At 44.8% G+C, this 19,298-nt stretch overlaps 2 protein-coding genes across 7 annotated transcripts in view; one reads left to right on the top strand and one right to left on the bottom strand.

The window, feature by feature from the left end:
- Positions 1 to 9,098, bottom strand: LOC309382366 (LYR motif-containing protein 1-like). Of its 4 annotated transcripts, none has more exons than XM_081971879.1 (4): positions 5,750 to 5,773; positions 4,165 to 4,309; positions 1,901 to 1,998; positions 1 to 664 (listed from the first exon to the last, which is right to left on the bottom strand). In XM_081971879.1, exons 1-4 carry the CDS (start codon positions 5,753 to 5,755, stop codon positions 548 to 550), a joined length of 366 nt encoding a protein of 121 aa, XP_081828005.1. In that variant the 5' UTR covers positions 5,756 to 5,773; the 3' UTR covers positions 1 to 547. The 4 variants fall into 4 exon arrangements, with proteins under 4 accessions (XP_081828005.1, XP_081828006.1, XP_081828004.1 ...); XM_081971878.1 differs by lacking the exon at positions 5,750 to 5,773 and adding an exon at positions 8,959 to 9,098 and having other exon boundaries at positions 3 to 664; positions 1,901 to 1,993; positions 4,151 to 4,309; XM_081971877.1 differs by lacking the exon at positions 5,750 to 5,773 and adding an exon at positions 8,959 to 9,088 and having other exon boundaries at positions 3 to 664; positions 1,901 to 1,993; positions 4,151 to 4,351.
- LOC309382364 (DCN1-like protein 3) overlaps positions 9,094 to 19,298 on the top strand; it is a 20,714-nt gene continuing 10,509 nt past the window's right edge. The window contains exons 1-2 of one of the 3 annotated variants that reach the window (XM_081971874.1): positions 9,094 to 9,198; positions 9,617 to 9,677. The gene's annotated coding sequence lies outside the window, so the exon portion shown is untranslated. Of the gene's footprint in view, positions 9,199 to 9,258; positions 9,346 to 9,441; positions 9,537 to 9,616; positions 9,678 to 19,298 lie in introns of those variants that run through there. The other 2 variants (XM_081971876.1, XM_081971875.1) reach the window with 2 other exon arrangements.

Consider the following 19,298-nt stretch of genomic DNA (forward strand, 5'->3'; position numbering starts at 1 on the left):
CCGGTATTTCCTTTGTTTGAAGCCCAGCTGATCGGCACGGCAGAGTGGATTGCTACCTCTCAGCTGTTTTACTCACTGGGGCTGCAGGAAAAGGTAAGATTTAGTGCTGATTTCAAATGCAATGTGCACATGCGCGAAGGGAACCCGTTGTGGTGGTTAAGTCAAAGACCACCTGTATCTTTTTTGGGGGTGGGGCGAGTTGTAACTTTGAAAAAGAGTTCGGTCATTAAGTAGGGAGACTGTAGGAAAATCAATAACACCTGAGGAGATGTGCCCAGGTGGAACATAAGATTGATCAGACCTTGGATTTTTTAAAAATCATTTTTATTTATTTATTTCCCCCACAATGCTTCTTTCTTTTCACACAAGGCAGATTTAGCTCCTTCTTCTCATCTCTCTTTGGGATCAAGTGGATTCCCGACCTTTGGGGAGGGGAAAAAAAAATCACCCGGTGGTAACAGTACCAATTTCATTTTCACCCGTAGTCATGCCAAGGGCATCAGTCCGGTAGTCTGAAGACGGTATCGACCTCTGGCTGGATCAGGGGCTATGAAATTTCATCGTGAGATTTCAAATAAATCGGTTTAGAGATTTTCCTTAGCTTTTCCTGGTGTCGAAATGCCCGGGCTTGTGGCTGAGCGAGGCCCATGGGTGGCAAATGAATCTGTACGGTCAGAAGAAAAGAAAACCTGTTTAAGAAAAGACTGAAAAACATCCAGGCCTTATTCAGATACCATGATTAATCATTCATCGCTCTGGTTTTTTTTTTTCCTCCAATGAAACTTTCATTTTAAACAAGAAGGTAAAAGCGAAAGCAAAGTAACAGGACAGTAAAGAAAGGAAAAAGAAAAATAATAATGATGGAAAAAGCGAGGTAGCAAGAGCAAGAGCACTTAAGACTTATACACCGCTTCACAGTGCTTTTACAGCCCTCTCTAAGCGGTTTATGGAGTCAGCATTATTGCCCCCAACAATCTTGGTCCTCATTTTACCACCTCGGAAGGATGGAAGGCTGAGTCAACCTTGAGCCGGTCAGGATCAAACTCCTGGCAGTGGGCAGACTTGTTAAAATGGTGGCACCTTGGTCAGATTGCAGTACTGAAGCTAATTCTGCTGACTGCCCACTGCCAGCAGTTCAATCCTGACCGGCTCAAAGTTGACTCAGCCTTCCTTCCTTTCTGAGGTGGGTAAAATGAGGACCAAGATTGTTGGGGGCAAATAGGCTGACTTGCATCCATTTTGAGGACCTGTGAGTTGCGCCTTTTTTGGCCACAGTTAATCACTTCCATTAAGTGAATCATGCGGTCGTTAAGTGAGTGACCTTGTCAAAAGCCAGCTGGCAAAGCAACAAATGGTGGTCTCCTGATCCCAGGGCACTGCAACCAACTGCATACACGCTGGTGGCCACGTGCCTGGTTTTTTTCATCACGGGACTGTTGGGATACTGCAATGGTCATAAATGCGAGGACCGGTCACTTTTCTAAGTACCATGGTGACTTCGAACGGTTACTAAAGGAAGGGTTGCAAAAATCAAGGACTGACAGTATCTCTGCAAACTATTGCCAAGGCAGAATCTCGGGCCACAGGTGGAATTCAGCCAGTTCTGACCAGTTCTGGTGAACCAGTAGCGGAAATTTTGAGTAGTTCAGAGAACAACAAATACCACCTCTGGCTGGCCGCGCCCCCATCTATCCTCTGCCTCTTGAGTCCCAGCTGATCGGCTGGGTCTTCTTCTGTTGCCCTTGCACAGGGGAACGGAGCTGGGGATTTTACAGTATCCTTGCCCTGCCATGCCCACCAAGCCACGCCCGCAGAACCGGTAGTAAAAAAAAATTGAATCCCATCACTGCTCCGGACTGAGAATTAATAGATTCCTATCAAAGAGCTGATTCCTACTTACAGGCCTTGGATACGGGTTGTGATAATGAAGTCCCAGCTCTATCCTTGCCTTGCACTCTTCCACACACTGTTTAATCAGCTCAGGATCTGTTAGCTGGTCTTGCAAACAGTACAGAAAAAAGAAAAGGAAAGTTAGAACAGAAAGTGCAGAGGTTCTAAAGAACAAACAGGTAAGTTAACACCCCCCCCCCAAATTACCTTGCAAATTCCACCCCCCGTCCCCCAAAGACGTTCAAAGGAAAGACCTTGATCTTCCTGGAAGGATGGATGGATGGACAGAAGGAAGGGAGAGGGAGGAAGAATATTGATAGTGAATGAGAGAGAGAGGAAGGAAGAAGGAAGGAAGGATATTGATAGTGAAAGAGAAGGAAGGGAGGAAGGAAGGAAAGAGAAGGAGAAAGAATGAGTAAATGAGGGGAAAGGAAGGGAGGGAAGGAGGAAGAATATTGATAGTGAAAGAAAAGAAGGAAGGGAAGAGACAAAGGAAGGAAAAAGAAGGAGAAAGAATAATGAGAGTGAATGAGAGGAAAAGAAGGGAGGGAGGGAGGGTGGAAGAATATTGATAGTGAAAGAGAGGAAGGGCGGGAGGGAGGAAGGAAGGAGGGAATGGAAGGAGAAATAATGAGTAAATGAGAGGGGAGGGAGGGAGGAAGAATATTGATAATGAAAGAGAGGAAGGGAGGGAGGGAGAGGGGAAGGAGAGGGAGGAAGAATATCAATAGTGAATGAGAAAGCCAGAAGGAAGGAAAGAACGAAGGAAGGAAGGAAGGAAGGAAAAGAAAGCTAGCTAGCTACAAATAACTTCTGCCTTAATCAGACATAAACCCTTTTCCAATGGTGATCTTCACAGTCTTTTGCTAAATTTATTGAGAAGACAACAGTGGCGAAGGACGTTAAAGAATTCCGGCCACTGAACTATTTCCTACCTGCAACCGATCTACCTCCAATTACATAAAGATGGAACCTTCCCTCATATCTTTCTTGCTGCCTTTTTTTTTCTTTTGACCCTGCAAAGTTGGAAGGTCTTTTCAGTGATAACCCAGGAGCTGATGGCTGATAGTTTATCACCCTCTTTTCTTTGACTCTTGATGGGTCTGAGACGATGGCCTTCAGCGCGCCATATATAAGCTTACTGTGGCTTAGTGCAATGTTTGAGCCACGCAAGGAGGCAGGGCGGTGGATATTTAGGGCTTTGGAGGTTAAAACCAGCCCTTTGCATCGTGCTGGGGTTAGTCACCAACGCAGCCACCAGAGTCTGACGTGACCTGATCCTTCAAATATGTGGCCGTTGATATTCTCGCTGCCACTGTCTGGGCAACTGAATGGAGCTAGCAGAGTGTTTGAATGGCCGGATGCCCTTTTTGACGCCAATACGGAGTTTTGTTCAGCAGATATATTCTCATTGTGCCCAGAGAGACAAATATCCGCCTCTAGCAATAGCACTTAGACTTATATGCCACTTTACAGCCCTCTCTAAGCAGTTTATAGTGTCAGCCTATTGCCCCCCCCCCAAATCTGAGTCCTCATTTACAATACAATACAATACAATACAATAGTAGAGTTGGAAGGGACCTTGGAGGTCTTCTAGTCCAACCCCCTGCCTAGGCAGGAAACCCTATACCGTTTCAGACAAATAGCTATCCAACATCTTCTTAAAGACTTCCAGTGTTGGGGCATTCACAACTTCTGGAGGCAAGCTGTTCCACTGATTAATTGTTCTCACTGTTAATCAGTGGAACAGCTTGCCTCCAGAAGTTGTGAATGCCGACCTCGGAAGGATAGGAGGCTGAGTCAACCATGAATCAGTCAGGATCGAACTCCTGGCAGTGGGCAGAGTCAGCTTGAAATTCTGTATTCTAACCACTGTGCCACCAAGGCTTCCTTCCTTCCGTCCCAAGCAATAGCAGATTTATATACCGCTTTACAGTGCTTTTACAGCCCTCTCTAAGCAGTTTAGAGAGTCAGCCTCTTAACCCAACAATCTGGGTCCTCATTTTACCCACCTCGGAAGGATGGAAGGCTGAGTCAAACTGGAGCCTGGTGAGATTGGAACTGGTAAATTGCAGGCAGCCGGCAGTCAGCAGAAGCAGCCTGCAGTACTGCACTCTACCCGCTGCGCCACCACGGCTCTACCTAGGATCGAACTCACAGCCTCCTGATTCACGACTCCTTCTCACCTCCCTGGATGCCCACCCCAAATCCCACTGATTAAAAAAAAAACTAAACCCCTCCAGATCAAATGCTAACTCACAGCTCGATTCTTACGGAACAAGGTTTTCGCTTCGCTGATAATGTACTGTTTTTCTTTCTCCGTCTCTTTCATCTGTCCAGTTGCCGACCGCCACGTTTTGGCTATTTGGAATATTTTGCGGTAAAGGCCAAGGACTTCTTGACGAGCGACTGGTGTCATCTGGAGAAAGGAGAGAGGACGTTCCTGGGTGAGCGTTTGGGGCTGTGAAAAAACAAAAAGGCTTTCAAACAGATGGATATTTTCACGTTTTGCTCAATCAGTTTTCAAATATGTCTCTTGGCTCCATCCGCGAACCTGGAAAGAACTGGCAAAAATGGGAGGGGAAACACACACCCCTCCACCCCGGAAAACTATAATTATCTGCCAAATGTTGGATAATAGCTACTTTTACATGTGCTAGATTGAAGGCAAGAAAATACCCGGCTGATATCAGCACACGTGAAAATATGCCCAGTTCTTCCTTAAAGATAAATGTGCCACAAGAATCAAAAGCACGATGTTGAGAAATGGGACAACAAAAAAGGGGGGAAAAACCCAATTACAATAAACACAGAAAAGGGTGGCAAGATCTTGTTCGATGCCAATGCTTAAATGTTCTTTCCGCTTGCACCCAAGACGCGGCGTGTCCAAACTAGCACGGACGCACGCAGAAAGCAAGCCTCACGCGAAAATGCTGGACAAGTCCATCTTTTTTTTTCTTTCCCGACGAACAAAAGCAACGTCTGTTGTCCAGGACGGCTGAGCTTTGCCACAGCAAAGCACCCTTGTTAAACGAAATATTGTGGTTTCGTTGTTCATGATTTCAGTTCTGCACCCGAGGAGGACAATGCTCTCTTTTTTAGCGTTCTCAAGGAGAATGATTGATGGCCTGTTCGGGAAGGGTTGGCAAAGTTTTCACTGGGTCATATGCTAAAGCATGTTTTAACACTGGCTTAGTAAATAAATTGCATTTGGCTCAAGACACAGAAGAGGGATCGATCTGTCTGTCTCTCTACTTCTCTATCATCTTCTACACCCTTCTCTCTCTTTCTCTCATTCTTCTCTCTTTCTATATCTATGTATCAGGTCAGTCTGCCCATCTATCTGTCTTTCTATCATATTTATAAACATATTTATATTTATATGTGTAATGAGTTATTAAGCTAAGGCCACTAAAGTACATTCTCATTCTCTCTCTCGTTCTTCTCTCTTTCTATATCTATGTATCAGACAGGGCAGTTTGCCTCTCTGTCTGTCTATCATATTTATATGTGTAATGCGTTATTAAGCTAAGGCCAATAAAGCAGATTCACACTCTCTCTCTCTTCTCTTTCTCTCTCTCTTTCTTCTCTCTTTCTATATCTATGTATCAGACAGGGCAGTTTGCCTGTCTATCTGTCTATCATTTTTATAATCATATTTATATGTGTAATGTGTAATTAAGCTAAGGCCAATAAAGCACATTCACATTCTCTCTCTCTTTCTTTATCTATGTATCAGATAGGGCAGTTTGTCTGTCTATCTGTCTTTATATCATATTTATAATCATATTTATATGTGTAATAAGTTATTAAGCTAAGGCCAATAAAGCACACTATAGTTTATTGTTAAAAAACCAACCAGCATTGGGAGTTTTGTTCTTTTAACAATGGATGAACTGCAAACGCAGTTCTCCCAGCAATCCTAATAAGGAAAAAAATAACATATATTGTACCTTTTCCTGCAAAAAGCATCTTAAAGTCAGAGGAGACATCTAAGCTGGGTTTAACAAAGAGAGCCTTCCCCACCACCAAGGATCTCTTGATCCCTCCTAAATCCTGCACAGAATTACACTGTCAAGCTGGCAGAGGAATTAACCAGGTGCCCAATCTTCGTGTCTGCTTAACTGACTCCGTTGGAAAATGCAAGGCCATTTTGTTGTCTTCGGAACTAAATTATAATGTTTAGCTAAAGTAATGACCCTCAATTGTTTTACAGCTGGGAAAGGTGACAGATGGTTGTGTGTGTGTGCCTGTGTGTTTTTAATGGGGTGGTGCGTTTAGATTCAGATTCATCCCTAAAAACAAAAGGGCATCTAGTCAAGGCAGTGGTTTTCCCAGTTGCAATGGATGGCTGTGAAGGTTGGACCATAAGAAAGGCTGAGCGCCAAAGAATGGAGGCCTTTGAACTCTGGTGCTGGAGAAGATGCCTGCACTGAGTCCCTTGGACTGCAAGGTGATCGAACCGGTGAGACGCTCACTGTAGGGTACCGAATGGAATCTCCCATATCTGTCCATTGTGTTCAGCGGTTCGAATCTCACTCGTGTAAATATGTTTTGGCAGTGGTAACTTCAAATTCTACTTGAAAAGTACGTTTGAATTTGCTCAGCCATTACCCACCTTACTAAGGATAGCTATATCATTTTGCATCAGTTTAAATGGATTTCCCCAGTTTCAGGACCCTAAAATCTTCTCTTGAAACTTCCGAGTTTCCTCTTTTAGCCAACCAAATTGCCCTCATCTGTCGAGGCAAAGAGATGCCCCAAAATACACCACTCAACATTAAAAACAAAACAAAAACCCATTTCTTATTCATCTTTCGGCTTACAAGCCAGCTTTAGAGGAAATCTCTAGGTCTAGGTTTTCACTTCCTTTTTTCTTTACACAAATAAAGTTTTTTTTTGGGGGGGGGGGTGAAAAAAAGCCCCAGGGCAATTCCAAATTGCTGTAAGGTGAGATATTTGGACTGGGTTTCTCTTAAAGAAACAAAACCGTTTACATCCAATGCCCCATTATGGGATACTAAAAACAAACAAAGACTGGATTTGCAACCGCCTCCAACAATAAAATTCATGATGTGCTGATGGATTTATGATGTCGCCAAATAAAGAACGATGAGTAAAACTGAGCAATTTGTCTCCAGAGGGGTTTTTACCCCCCCCCCTCGTGGAGTTCATGTTTTGTGATTTTGTGCTCCGTTCCTTCCTGCTACCTACTGCTTTGATTGAGGGCAACTGAACTATACAACTATTGGTGGTTTGTGGGTTGCAGTCAGAAAACCACACCAAGCAATAGAATTCTTTGAATGTGGGTTGTTTCTTCAAAGTCTAGACCATCTTTTGAGGCAAACACGTGGGTGGGCTCTTGAATGCAATGCCTTTCAAACTCCTGGGTCTAAATAGCTGCTTTTGTATAATTTCATTAAGGCATTGATTAACATGGTGTCTGTCTATGAATGACTGGCTGCTGCCAATCAGCATCTGGTAGCAGCTTGGAAGATTAATAAACTTCATTATATGCTTGTAGCATCTCATACTCTGCAGTTTTGGTTCCACAATGGACATATTTTCTTGGAAAAAAAAATAAAAGAACAAACTTGAAAAAGGGGGCAAATCTGAAGGAGAGTCGTATGGATAAAAAAATGTTTATGTTTATAACTTTGTTTTACAAAGGAAAATTCAAGAGCCAAGCAAATCAAAAATGTATATTTGAATAAAGGTTTGTACACTTATTTTTAAAAGGAAACTCAATGCCTGTGTTTTTCCTATGAATGTGAAATACTGTGCATTAAACAGTACCAATGGGAGAAATTAAATGTGCCAAATAAAGGAAATCAGTGAGTTTTTGAAAAATACTATCTAAAGGGCAGGTTTTTTCGAAAGAAAGAGTTGGCTTTTATAATCAAGGACATATGGTCACTATACCATATGTGATGAATTGGGTCTCTTCCTACAATGACAGTTGCCATTATTTGGGTGGGAGGGCGCAGAATATACAAATTTTGTTTTACATAGAACCTGTATCTTATTTTATGACAAAATAAAACCTGTTTAATTTACCAGGGATTTAGATTCGACCTTCAGCAGTCTGAAGCCCCACCTCTTAGCCTTCAGGTCTCATCCCTGCAATGAGGCCCCACTCCCAGCTCTAAAGCTCCTCCTTCAGGATGAGAAGCAAAGCACCTGTCTGTCTGTCTGTCCATCCATCCCTATCATCTGTCTGTCTGTCCATCCATCTCTATCATCTGTTTCTGTCTGTCCGTCCATCCATCTCTATCATCTGTCTCTGTCCATCCATCTCTATCATCTCTCTCTCTCTGTCCATCCATCCATGTCTATCATCTGTCTCTGTCTGTCTGTCCATCCATTCATCTCTATCCTCTGTCTCTTTCTGCCAATCCATCCATCTCTATCATCTCTCTCTCTGTCCATCCATGTCTATCATCTGTCTGTCCATCCATCCATCCATCCATCTCTATCATCTGTCTCTGTCTGTCCATCCATCTATCCATCCATCCATATCATCTGTCTGTCTGTCCATCCATTCATCTCTATCATCTGTCTCTTTCTGCCAATCCATCCATCTCTATCATCTGTCTGTCTGTCTGCCTATCTACCCATCCATCCATCCACCCACCTACCTACCTACTAAAATAAAATAGAATATTATTGCTAAGGAAACTCGTGAATGCTTCCAGGTGGGGCACACACCATCAATGAGTCCTAGTTTGGTTCAGGTTTCATTGACAGCACTGACGCCATCTTGTCACCCTGTTAGCGCCCCCTATGGGAGAGGGCAAAAAAACCAACGCATGCGCTGGTTCTCTCTGATGGTCCCACTTAAGAGCCGTGTGGGCGATACCAATGTAGATGCGGGGGTGGGAGGGTCACCTGTACCGTGCCTCCTCTTTTCGCGATGTTCTCTTCGTCTTTGGCAACACACGCTCCTCTCTCCTCCCCTCTCCGGATTCACCTGCACTTTTGCTCCCAACACCCACCCACCCATATGGGACCCAGAGGGTATAGTTCACCCCCCTCGCCCCCCCAACATAAATATTCGCCCTCACTCACCTCCACAGGCGACGAAAACGAGGGGGGAGGGGAAGAGCGTCCCCCAAACCCGGCCCTCAAAGCGCCCTTACGCTGCGCGCGGCGTCAAGCGCGCGTGGATGCGCGTCCTACGTCACCGCGCCGCCAGCTGACTCCCTCCCTCCCTCCCTCCGCGAAGGCCCCACCCCCCGGAAGTGATGCAGGAGGCTGAGCCCGAGTGGGCGCTCTGGTCGCTGAGGAGAGCTGGTGGCGGAGAGGAGGGTAAGCGAATTGGACCCTCTCTCTTCCCGTCCGGCTCTCGGGGTTGGGCCAACCGAATGCCCCGTTCGCCACCATTCCCCCCTCCCCTCCCTTCTTCCCTCTCTCTCTCTCTCCCCTCAGCAACGGCCACCTTTCTGGGAGGAGGAGGTGGGGGGGGGGTCCTTTGGGAAGCCCCCAGCTGAGAGGAGGAGGGGGGAGGGGGCTCTTTTGGGGAAGGGGGGGAAAGGTTCCTTCTGAGGGGAGGGGTGTTTTTTTTTGAGGGAGCAGAAGAGACCTTGGGGGGGAACCTCCCCCCTCCCCAAGGACATGGAGGGGACCCCCACCCAACGGTGAGGCATGTGAGTATCCCCCCCTCAGAAGACCCAGGAATTGGGGAGGGGGCTTTCCTCCCCTTCCTCACCATGGGCTCTCTTTGCAGACCCTCCTGACCCTCCTGGGGCTCGTGATGGCTTCGTGGCTGTCTGGAAAGGACCGCTGAGGTGAGTTCTGTGGGGGTTGGGAGGGGTCCTTGGCCGTTTGGGGGGTGGGAGAGAGAGAGAGAGACCCTCTTGCGGTCATGTTGCCCTTGCTCTGTGTTTCTGCCGCTCCCCCCCCCCCCCCCGCCTCTGGGAGAGGTAAGTGCCCAAGGCCGAGGCGGTTGGCTTTAGGCCAGCGCTGGACTTTCTAGGGCCATCCTGGGAGCGGTTCCAGCCCATCATCATAAGCAGAGACGGCGTCCCGTTCAGCCTGCTTTGAAAACCGGGTTATGGGATTCTGCCTTTTGCTGCCTTAATCCATCGAGTGACCAGATGGCTCTCAGTCACACTGGGAGTTAAAAAGTGTCTGACTACCTTATATCTCTCTCTATGTTAAATTATCTATCATCTATCTATCTATCTATCTATCATCTATCTATCTATCTATCTATCTATCTATCTATCTATCTATCTATCATCTATCATCTCTCCCTGCATATATCCTTCTCTGTTTATCTCAATCTGTCTATATCTGTCATCTATCATCTTTATCTGTCATCTATCTATCTCGTCTTATCATCTATCTGTTTATCTATGTCTGTCTCTATATCAAAGTCTATCTATCTATTTATCTATTTTATTTTATTTTCTCTCTCACTCTCCATATCTCTCTCAGTCTCTATCTTCGCTCTCTCTGTACATATCTATCTCAATCAATCTATATCTGTCATCTATCTTTATCTATCACCTATCTATCTATCTATCTATTATCTATCTATATCGTCTGTCTATCATCTATCTATGTCTGTCTGTCTCTATATGTCTGTCTGTCTTCTGTCTGTCTGTCTTCTGTCTGTCTGTCTATCTATCTATCTATCTATCTATCTATTAATGTAATCTATTTTATTTCTGTCTCTCTACATATCATTCTCAGTCTATATCCATCCATCCATCCATCCATCCATCCATCCATCCATCCATCCATCCATCTATCTATCTATTAATCTAATCTATTTTATTTCTCTGTCTCTCTTTCTGTCTGTACATATCTCTCTCAGTCTATCTCAATCTGTCTATATCTAATCGATCATCTATATCTGTCTCTTCTATCTATCTATCATCTATCTATCTATCTATCTATCTATCTATCTATCTATCTATCATCTACTTTGGTGCATTGTGCAAATGAAATTGGGGAGTTATAAGTAGGTTGTGCATGTGTATTTATATCCCAGCCTGGCTTTAGGGTTTGGGAGTGGGAGGGATTGGAAGCAAAGGGGGCATCAGCGGGATAAGAATCACCTCATTGTCACAAACAGATTGCATCCTGGTGAGACTTGAGCTGACTGTGCCTGCCTTCCTTGGAAGGGCGGGGACTGGTTAACCTGGTTGATCCTCAGGGACTTTTGAGGATTGCTGAATCCTCTGGGGAACTAGAGAGTGATCCCAACAACATCCTGGTCTCGTTGTGGCACTTTTGAGCTGAGAAGAGTTGTTGAAGTTTTCACTCTGGAGAGCTGTTTCTGGTGAGCCCAGATTGAAGGCAAATGAATTGACGGATGACTTAAGGCACAGAAGTATGAATTTTGCAACACATCTGACTGGGCACAGATCAAGTTCCACTTATGTATAGCTCTGATGCCAGCAATGAGAATTTATTTCTCCATTATTGTTGTGTCTTAAGTGAACTGCCCAGCAGAACTTTCTCAACTACCGGAGAGATAAATTTGAGGCAGAACTGACTAAATTAATAGGTTTGGGAAGACCTTGGCCTACAAAATCCCTTGTATGTGCTTTAAATTAGGGCCTGTTGAATTATGGAGGTGCCACCTGGTCAGACTTTATGAAATCCCTTTGAATTATATTATTATGGCCTCAGGAAGTAGATGATACTTGATGCTTTTTTAGACTTTTGTCCTTAGTTGCTCTAATTTGATAGATCTCAGGAAGGGCTAGTAGCTGCACATCATCTTGGAACAAATTTGTTTGGGAGAGGGCTTCCCTGGATCTTGAAATTTCTGGTAATTATCACTAAGTTGCACGTTTTGGTCATACAAACTAGATAAGAGGGTGGCCTTTGAACTGCTGGGAATTTCTTAGAAATAAATTGGACTTGAAAGAAATTAATTATCCAGATCTCCTGGCCTGGATGTAACGGTATAAAAGCGCTAGTTATTCTGAGCGGTGGCTTCGCCGTGGGAAAAGTGGGGGGATTCCTTGGTGGTATTTACCACTATTGATCATGGGATATTGCTGGAGCGCTGGAGCTTAATGAGCTAATTATTTTTAAAAGTTCTGTGTTACAGTAGCTTCAATTCTTTAGGGAATTGTAGTGGAAAATTTCTGCTCGACTTCATGATCACGTTGTAAAAAAAAACCCCGCTAGTGTTGTTTTTGTCTTATTCTTCTATGTCTGTGTTGGAAATGACAAAACAGCAGCCCTTAAAGCAGCGATCCTCAACTTTTTTGGTACCAGAGACCAGTTTCGTGGAAGACAGTTTTTCCACAGACTGGGGTGGAAGGGAAGGGAAGAGCTCACAATTTGTGCACACACAGTTTTGCTTGCCTACCATTCACCTCCAGTTGTGCAGCCTGGCTCGGTCCTGGCTGAGGAATTTTGGGAGTTGAAGTCCACACGCCTTAAAAGTGGCCAAGGTTGTAGACCCCTGCATTAAAGTACTAGACAGTCTTTCTGTACATCATAGGTTAGTCTGTAAAATCCTTCATGGCTGAATGTCTGGAGATTCTCAGTCATCCAGGTCATGGTTGTCTTCAACCACGGGAGAGAAAAGCATCTTTGTGGGACTTTTGTGGCTTAGCACCCGAATACTGAAAAGGTTGCCTTTCTCAATGGCAGCTAGCCTGGGCACCAAGATCAGCTGGGGAGGCCCCTTGCTTATGGCCCCACGGATAGGTTCAGTCCACAGTGTGATGGCTGGAGTAGGTAGGGCCTGTGTAATTCTTTTCTAAAATGGGAGGGATGACCTAGAAGAAGAGTTAATCATAAAAACTTTGAAGGGGGAAGAAAGGTAAATCTCATTTCTCCCTCCTTACAGCCCCTATATAGCTGGACTTCAACGCCCATCATCCTTAGCCAGCAGGGCTATGGTGGCTGGGAAATAATGGGGATCTTACAAGGTCTAGAGGGACGCGGTAGCTCAGTGGCTAAGACTCTGAGCTTGTCCATCAGAATGGTCGGCAGTTTGGCAGTTTGAATCCCTAGCACTGTGTAACGGAGTGAGCTCCCGTGACTTGTCCCAGCTTCTGCCAACCTAGCAGTTCGAAAGCACGTAAAAAATGCAAGTAGAAAAACAGGGACCACCTTTGGTGGGAAGGGAATAGCGTTCCGTGCAACTTCGGTGTGGAGTCATGCCGGCCACATGACTACGGAGACGTCTTCGGACAGCGCTGCCTCTTCGGCTTTGAAACGGAGATGAGCACCGCCCCCTAGAGTCGGGAACGACTAGCACATATGTGCGAGGGGAACCTTTATCTTTAGAGCAGCCATTTAATATACGATGTTGATGATGATAATCATGATGTTATGCGTTCAGTTGCGTCCGACTCTTGGCAATGTTATGGGCCAGGTCTCCACATCTTCCAATCTTGCCTTGTTTCTTTGAGTTGTTCTCTGTTCCGGCTGGTTTCCTTTAGGTAAAATGTAAAGAATGCTTTTCTTACTTGAGATCTGTCCCTTCCTTATGCATATATTGAATGGGGAGCTTGACAAGGACGTTTTTCCTTCTCATTCCCTACACAAGCATTTGTGAATATTGTACTCTTAACTCAACAAACAGAAAACAAGGAAATCCCAATTTTTGTTCTGGTGGAGAGACCACTAAGATTACCCACCCCCCACCCCCCCTGTCTCCGCTCTCCCTCTGGGTTATGCCTTTCTCTTCCTACCGGTCAAACCCCAGTTTCTTTCCCCCCGTCTTTTGAAAGCCAATTTAAGGGATGCCAGAAGAGCTTCCATATCCAAAGGCAGCATACTAGCATTGACTATTATTTGTATCCTACAGTTCATTACGAGGAGCAGATGTTGCATCAGGGGTACCTTTAATTTGAATAAGCAAGGCTGTTGCTGTTGTGGCCTTGAGGATCGCTCCATTCAGGGAGGAAGGAGAACAGTGGCCTTCCAGATGTTGCTAGACAACCTGTTTTGCCATTTTAAATGGGGCTTTGGGATGTTGGAGTTCAGCAGGATCTAGGAACTGGGACTCCCCACCCCTGGCAGCTGCTATGCTCATGTTTTAAGCATTGTTGTGGATACGATGGGAAAACAAATTGGGAATTCCCTCTCCATGCTCTTCTGGGTAAATAGCATGATCTATCATTACAGGTAGTCCTCAACTTACGATTATTATCGCGCTCAAATGTTTTGTTGCTAAGTGAGACAGTTACCACATTTTACGACCTTTCTTGCCACAGTTGTTATGTGAATTGCAGTTGATCCATTAATAAGCCGGTTGTTAAGTGAGTCTGGCTTCCCTGTGGAGTTTGCTCATCAGAAGGTCGCAAAAGGGGGGGATCACTGCCACCATCATAAATACGAGTCAGTCGCCAAGCAGCCAGATTTTTATCACAGTGCTGTAACAATCGCGTGAAAAACCGTCGTGTCACTTTTTCCAGTGCCGTTGTATCTTTGAACCGTCACTAAACGAGCTGTTGTAAGTCAAAGACGGCCTGTATAGAGCCTGCAGCCTTTGGATCGATTCATAGGATAACTGGTGAAAATCTCTGGCTTCTCTTTCCCCCCACCCCACCCGTTTTTTTCCAGAATTCTCTGGAAAAACATGCAAATCAGATGCAACATTCCAACAGTAGCTTGCTTTTCCAGTCATTATTTATATTCTCTTCCTATCTGAAGGGTGTGGAAGCCACATTTAAAATAAAAAAGAAAGAAAGCACAACACCCTGCCCCCAAGAGGCCCTGGTGTTGATGGGAGTAATGAGTTCAGAGGTGTTTTTGTGCAGTGATTGTTTTGTTTTGTGCAGTGGCTTGCTCACTCTCTATACAACACAATTGTTTGCGAAATCCTGGCTTTTTAGTTTGAAAGTTAGGGCCAGGCTGAGTCCAGTGGTCTTTCCCAGAACGTTCTCCATTTAAACTTCCAATTTCCAGACGTCCTTCGTCAGCAATTGAGTTTAAAACATGCTTGGGATAAACACACGTCCATCATTCGGAATAAAAAAATAAAAAATCTCAAAGGCCAGGCTTGATGGATCACAGGGGCATTTTTTTTTTATGCCATCAGTTTTCCATGTTCCGAAATATCTTCCACTCCATTTCCGTTTGTTCTTTTTAAGCCACAAAACCTATTGGAACCATACCTAAGAATTTCCTTTGACCATGAAGTTATCAAATACACCCAATCCTTGGGAGGGGAAAAAAAAGTACGAGATGATTAGTTGAAAAAACAATTTTGGGACGTTCTAAAAACAACATTGTGAAGTCTTTGGTGCAAGTTAATTTCTGGTGGCAGAGAAGTTTTCTTTTAATGTGAAACGGGCAACAATTGCAGCAAGCGTTGGTTAAGCAAATATTAATGGAAAGATATTTTCTTCTGCAGCTGGCATTGTGGGGGAAAAAAAAACAATATTTGCACTCTTTGGGTAGTTTTGCTGAAACAATGGATGCTCTGTCTTTCCCAGTATGGCTCTGGACTCCAGTGGAGGATTGTCCCTTAAATTCTTGAAATACACTTGCGAACCACAGATTTCCTCTGGGGAAAAAAAAAAAAATTCCTGGAAGCTTTCTGTTCTTTCTCCTTGATCCTTTAAAAGTCAGGCAGCTCCATCTGTCAGGAAGACCTAAGTACAGGTAGTCCTCTGGCTACAACTACAATCGAGCCCAAGATTTATGTCGCTAAGTGAAACATTTGCTCGGCGACTTTTGCCCCTTGCCACAGCTGTTAAGTGAATCATTGCATTTCTTAAAGCTAGCAACAGGGCTGTTAAGCGAAGTCCATGGGGGAGCTTGACAGAAGGTCGCAAAAGCGGATCTTATCACACACACACACAAACAACTACGGGACACTGTGACCGCCATAAAGATGAGTCAGTTGCCAGGACGCTTGGCAACTGACTTACGGCTGATCACAGCTGGAAGGGCATGCATGGAAGAGTTTGAATTATAGCATTCTAGAAAAAACGTGCACAGAATTGGAAGGGACCTTGGAGGTCTTCTAGTCCAACCTCCTGCTCAGGCAGGAAACCCTATAGCATTTCAGACAAATGGTTGTCTCATCCCTTCTTAAAAACCTCCGGCGATGGGGCACTGGCAACATATAGAGGGAAGCCATTCCACTGATTAACAGATCTGGGATTATAGACTAAAAGAATTGGGAGGTCTTGTAGTCCCATCCCCTGCTCAAGCAGGAAACTCTATACCCGGGATGGCGAACCTATGGCACGCGGAGCCATTTGTCAGGGCACGCCTCCTGAAGGTCCCTGAGGGCTCCGGAGGACTAAAAACAGCCCTACGAGCAAACCGGAAGTCACTTCCGGTTTGCTCATAGGGTCGTTTTTTGCCCTCCGGAGGCTTCAGGGAAGCATCCTGTAGGTCCCTGAAGTCTCCGGGGGCAGGGAGGCTGTTTTCACCCTCCCCAGGGTCCTATAAAGCCTCTGGAGCCTGGGGAGGGCGAAAAAAGCTTGCAAAAAAATGGGGGGGGAGTACCTGTCAAACGTGCATGCGCACTGAGGGGGATATCTCCCATTGCATTATGGGTGCGGCACGCCCGCGCACGACCCTCCCTGTGCTCCTCCCACTTATGGCCCGCGAGCCAGAAAAGGTTCGCCATCGCTGCTCTATACCATATCACTCAAATAGCTGTCGAATCTCTTCTTGAAAGCCTCCAGTGATGGAGCCCCCGCAACCTCTGGAGGCAAGTGGTTCCGCTGATTAATTCTTCTCACTGTCAGGAAATTTCTCCTTATCTCCAGGTTGCTTCTCTCCTTGATTAGTTTCCCTCCGTTGCTTCTTGCCCTGCCTTCCCGTGCCTTGGAGAACAGCTTGACTTCCTTTTCTTTGTGGCAACCCCTGAGATATTAAAACAGTCTTGGTCCTTCTTTTCTTTAAAGTAGAACAGACAAAGGCGCCAAAGGCCAAGAATGACATCCTGAGCTGCTTCTTTATGTCACCCCCTTCTGATCTGCCATGTTGAGATGTGGAGCAAGGAGAACCGAGGATGAAAAGCTTAATTGAGATTAATTTGGATGCAAATGGAATTAAATTGGATAGGTCCGACTTCTGGATTGACGCGTATCAACGATTCATTGAGTTAATAATAGAACTAGGGAGGAAAAGCACACAGTCCCTGTATGTGCGCTCTTTTGCAACATTATACAACAGAGATAAGGGCCAAACACTTGAGATCACAGAGCCATTGCTTTGTTTGGCTACGTTTTGATGAATCAAACCTAGCACGCAGGGATCCCCCATTGTTTTTAAGTCTTAATCTATAGTTTACACACCTCTTGTCAGGATTTATGCAGCAAGCTAAGCGAAAGCCAAGCGAATCCCATGATGTGGTTGCAGCCCAGAAACCAACAGCGGAGTTTTTATAGCGCTGTGCTAAAAGGTGTGCCCGATGCTTCCTTAAGCATTTTTGGAAGAGGCAAGTCTTCCAAAGCCAGCTGAAACCACAACATGCAAATTAACATCGCTGTTGGGCAAACGTTGCTTTGAAGGTGAAAAGCTACCTATAATTCTGCTCTTCTTTACAACAGGATAGAATTCTTCATTGGCCAACAACACTCATAGTAATAGGACACTAAAGCAAGCAACGTTTATCATAATAGAATACTAAAAGCATAAATCATGAGATACAGCAACAAAGTTAGTCATAAGAAGCTACGGACATAGAAGGACAGGTGAGAAGGATAATAAATAATATAGCCATACTAGGTGGTTTAAGGGTGGTGACTCAGTGGCTAAGATGCTGAGCTTGTCGATCAGAAAGGTCGCTGGTTTGAATCCCTAGTGCTGCATCATGGAGTGAGCTCCTGTTACTTGTCCCAGCTTCTGCCAACCTAGCAGTTCGAAAGCATGTAAAAAAATGAAAGTAGAAAAATAGGAACCACCTTTGGTGGGAAGGGAACAGCGTTCCGTGCGCCTTCGGCGTTTAGTCATGCCGGCCACATGACCACGGAGGCGTCTTCGGACAGCGCTGGCTCTTTGGCTTTGAAACGGAGATGAGCACCACCCCCTAGAGTCGGGAACGACTAGCACATATGTGCAAGGGGAACCTTTACTAGGTGGTTTGACATCCCAGGGCATAAACACTATTATGGGAATGAGTTGTTTATCAGAGTGATACAGCATGGGGGGGGGGGGGGACTTACAACATTGTTTTAGAGAAGGGCCTTGGCTTCTCTGCATTTTCCATTTCGACATGGGCTCCAGCAATAATTTCTTTTTTTAAAAAAACATGACACTGAGCAGGCTTTTAAGAATGCAGTGGTAAACAATCTTATTATGACATTTAGTCTTGGCTCCAGATTTGGAGAACATTTGCGTTTAAACTTGGGTTATTGGTTTCCCTCTCGTGTTCCAGGACAAGTGTTGTAGATTTTCTGGAGAATGCGAACTAGAAAACTTTCCAGATTGTTTTGGGCATTTAAAAAAAAAAAAAACATCGTGCAGTCTGTCATGGTTAAGGATTGGGGCTGAATAAACACAAAATTTTTTAAAGTTTAACCTTAGAATGGTTTGATTGGTGTAGTGATTCATAATTTCATACAGGAAGTTATCATTCTTTGGCATTGTTAAAATACAGGAATCTCCTTTAGCGACTTCTGACAAGCAAAGTCATTGGGGAAGCCGGATTCATTTAACAATAGTTAAACCATCGTTCCCAGCATGAGGCTCTTCTCCAGGGAGTCCTTCTTCCCTCTCCTTAGGTGGCCAAAGGATTTGAGTTTCCTCTTCAGGATCTGGCCTTCTCAAGAGCAGTCAGGGTTGATCTCCTCTAGGACTGACCGGTTGGATCACCTTGCAGTCCAAGGGACTCAATGCAGGAGTCTTCTCCAGCACCAGAGTTCAAAGGCCTCCATTTTTTGGTGCTCAACCTTCCTTACGGTCCAACCTTCACAGCCACCCATTGCAATGGGGAAAAGCACAGCCTTGACTAGACACATCTTTGTTGGCAGAGTGTCTCTCTCCTTCCCATTGCATAGGTTGGATCTCGGTAAATAAGAAACAATTTATTGCTTATAAAAGATTTACCTTTAAGTCTTCAATTCTTGATTCGGGGTACAGCTCCATGCATGCAAAACTCCCCAACTTCAGCCAGGAAGGGAAAGGATTAGATTTGAGAGGTCTTATCCTTCCGTAAATGAATCCATCAGTTCACTCTTCCTTATGGTCCAACCTTCACAGCCATCCATTGCAACTGGGAAGCCCCCAGTTTTCATTTATACAATACAACAAAGAAGAGAGGTTGGATGAAATGGACAGATTATAATGGTCTTCGCTGCAGTTGGTGTAATAGAAATAGGGAAGTTTCTGAATTATCGTTGAGTTTTTTTGGTACTCTATTACTAAAAGCAGCTGTCTGCCCAATTCGTGTAGAAAACCCCATGTTGTACTTCTGCAGTGTTTGAATTGGGAAATTCCTCTCTTTCTGCACTGAAAAAAACTCA

Source organism: Natrix helvetica (assembly GCF_964273705.1).
Source record: "Natrix helvetica genome assembly, contig: HAP1_SCAFFOLD_271, whole genome shotgun sequence".
Classification (NCBI taxonomy): Eukaryota; Metazoa; Chordata; class Lepidosauria; order Squamata; family Natricidae; genus Natrix; species Natrix helvetica.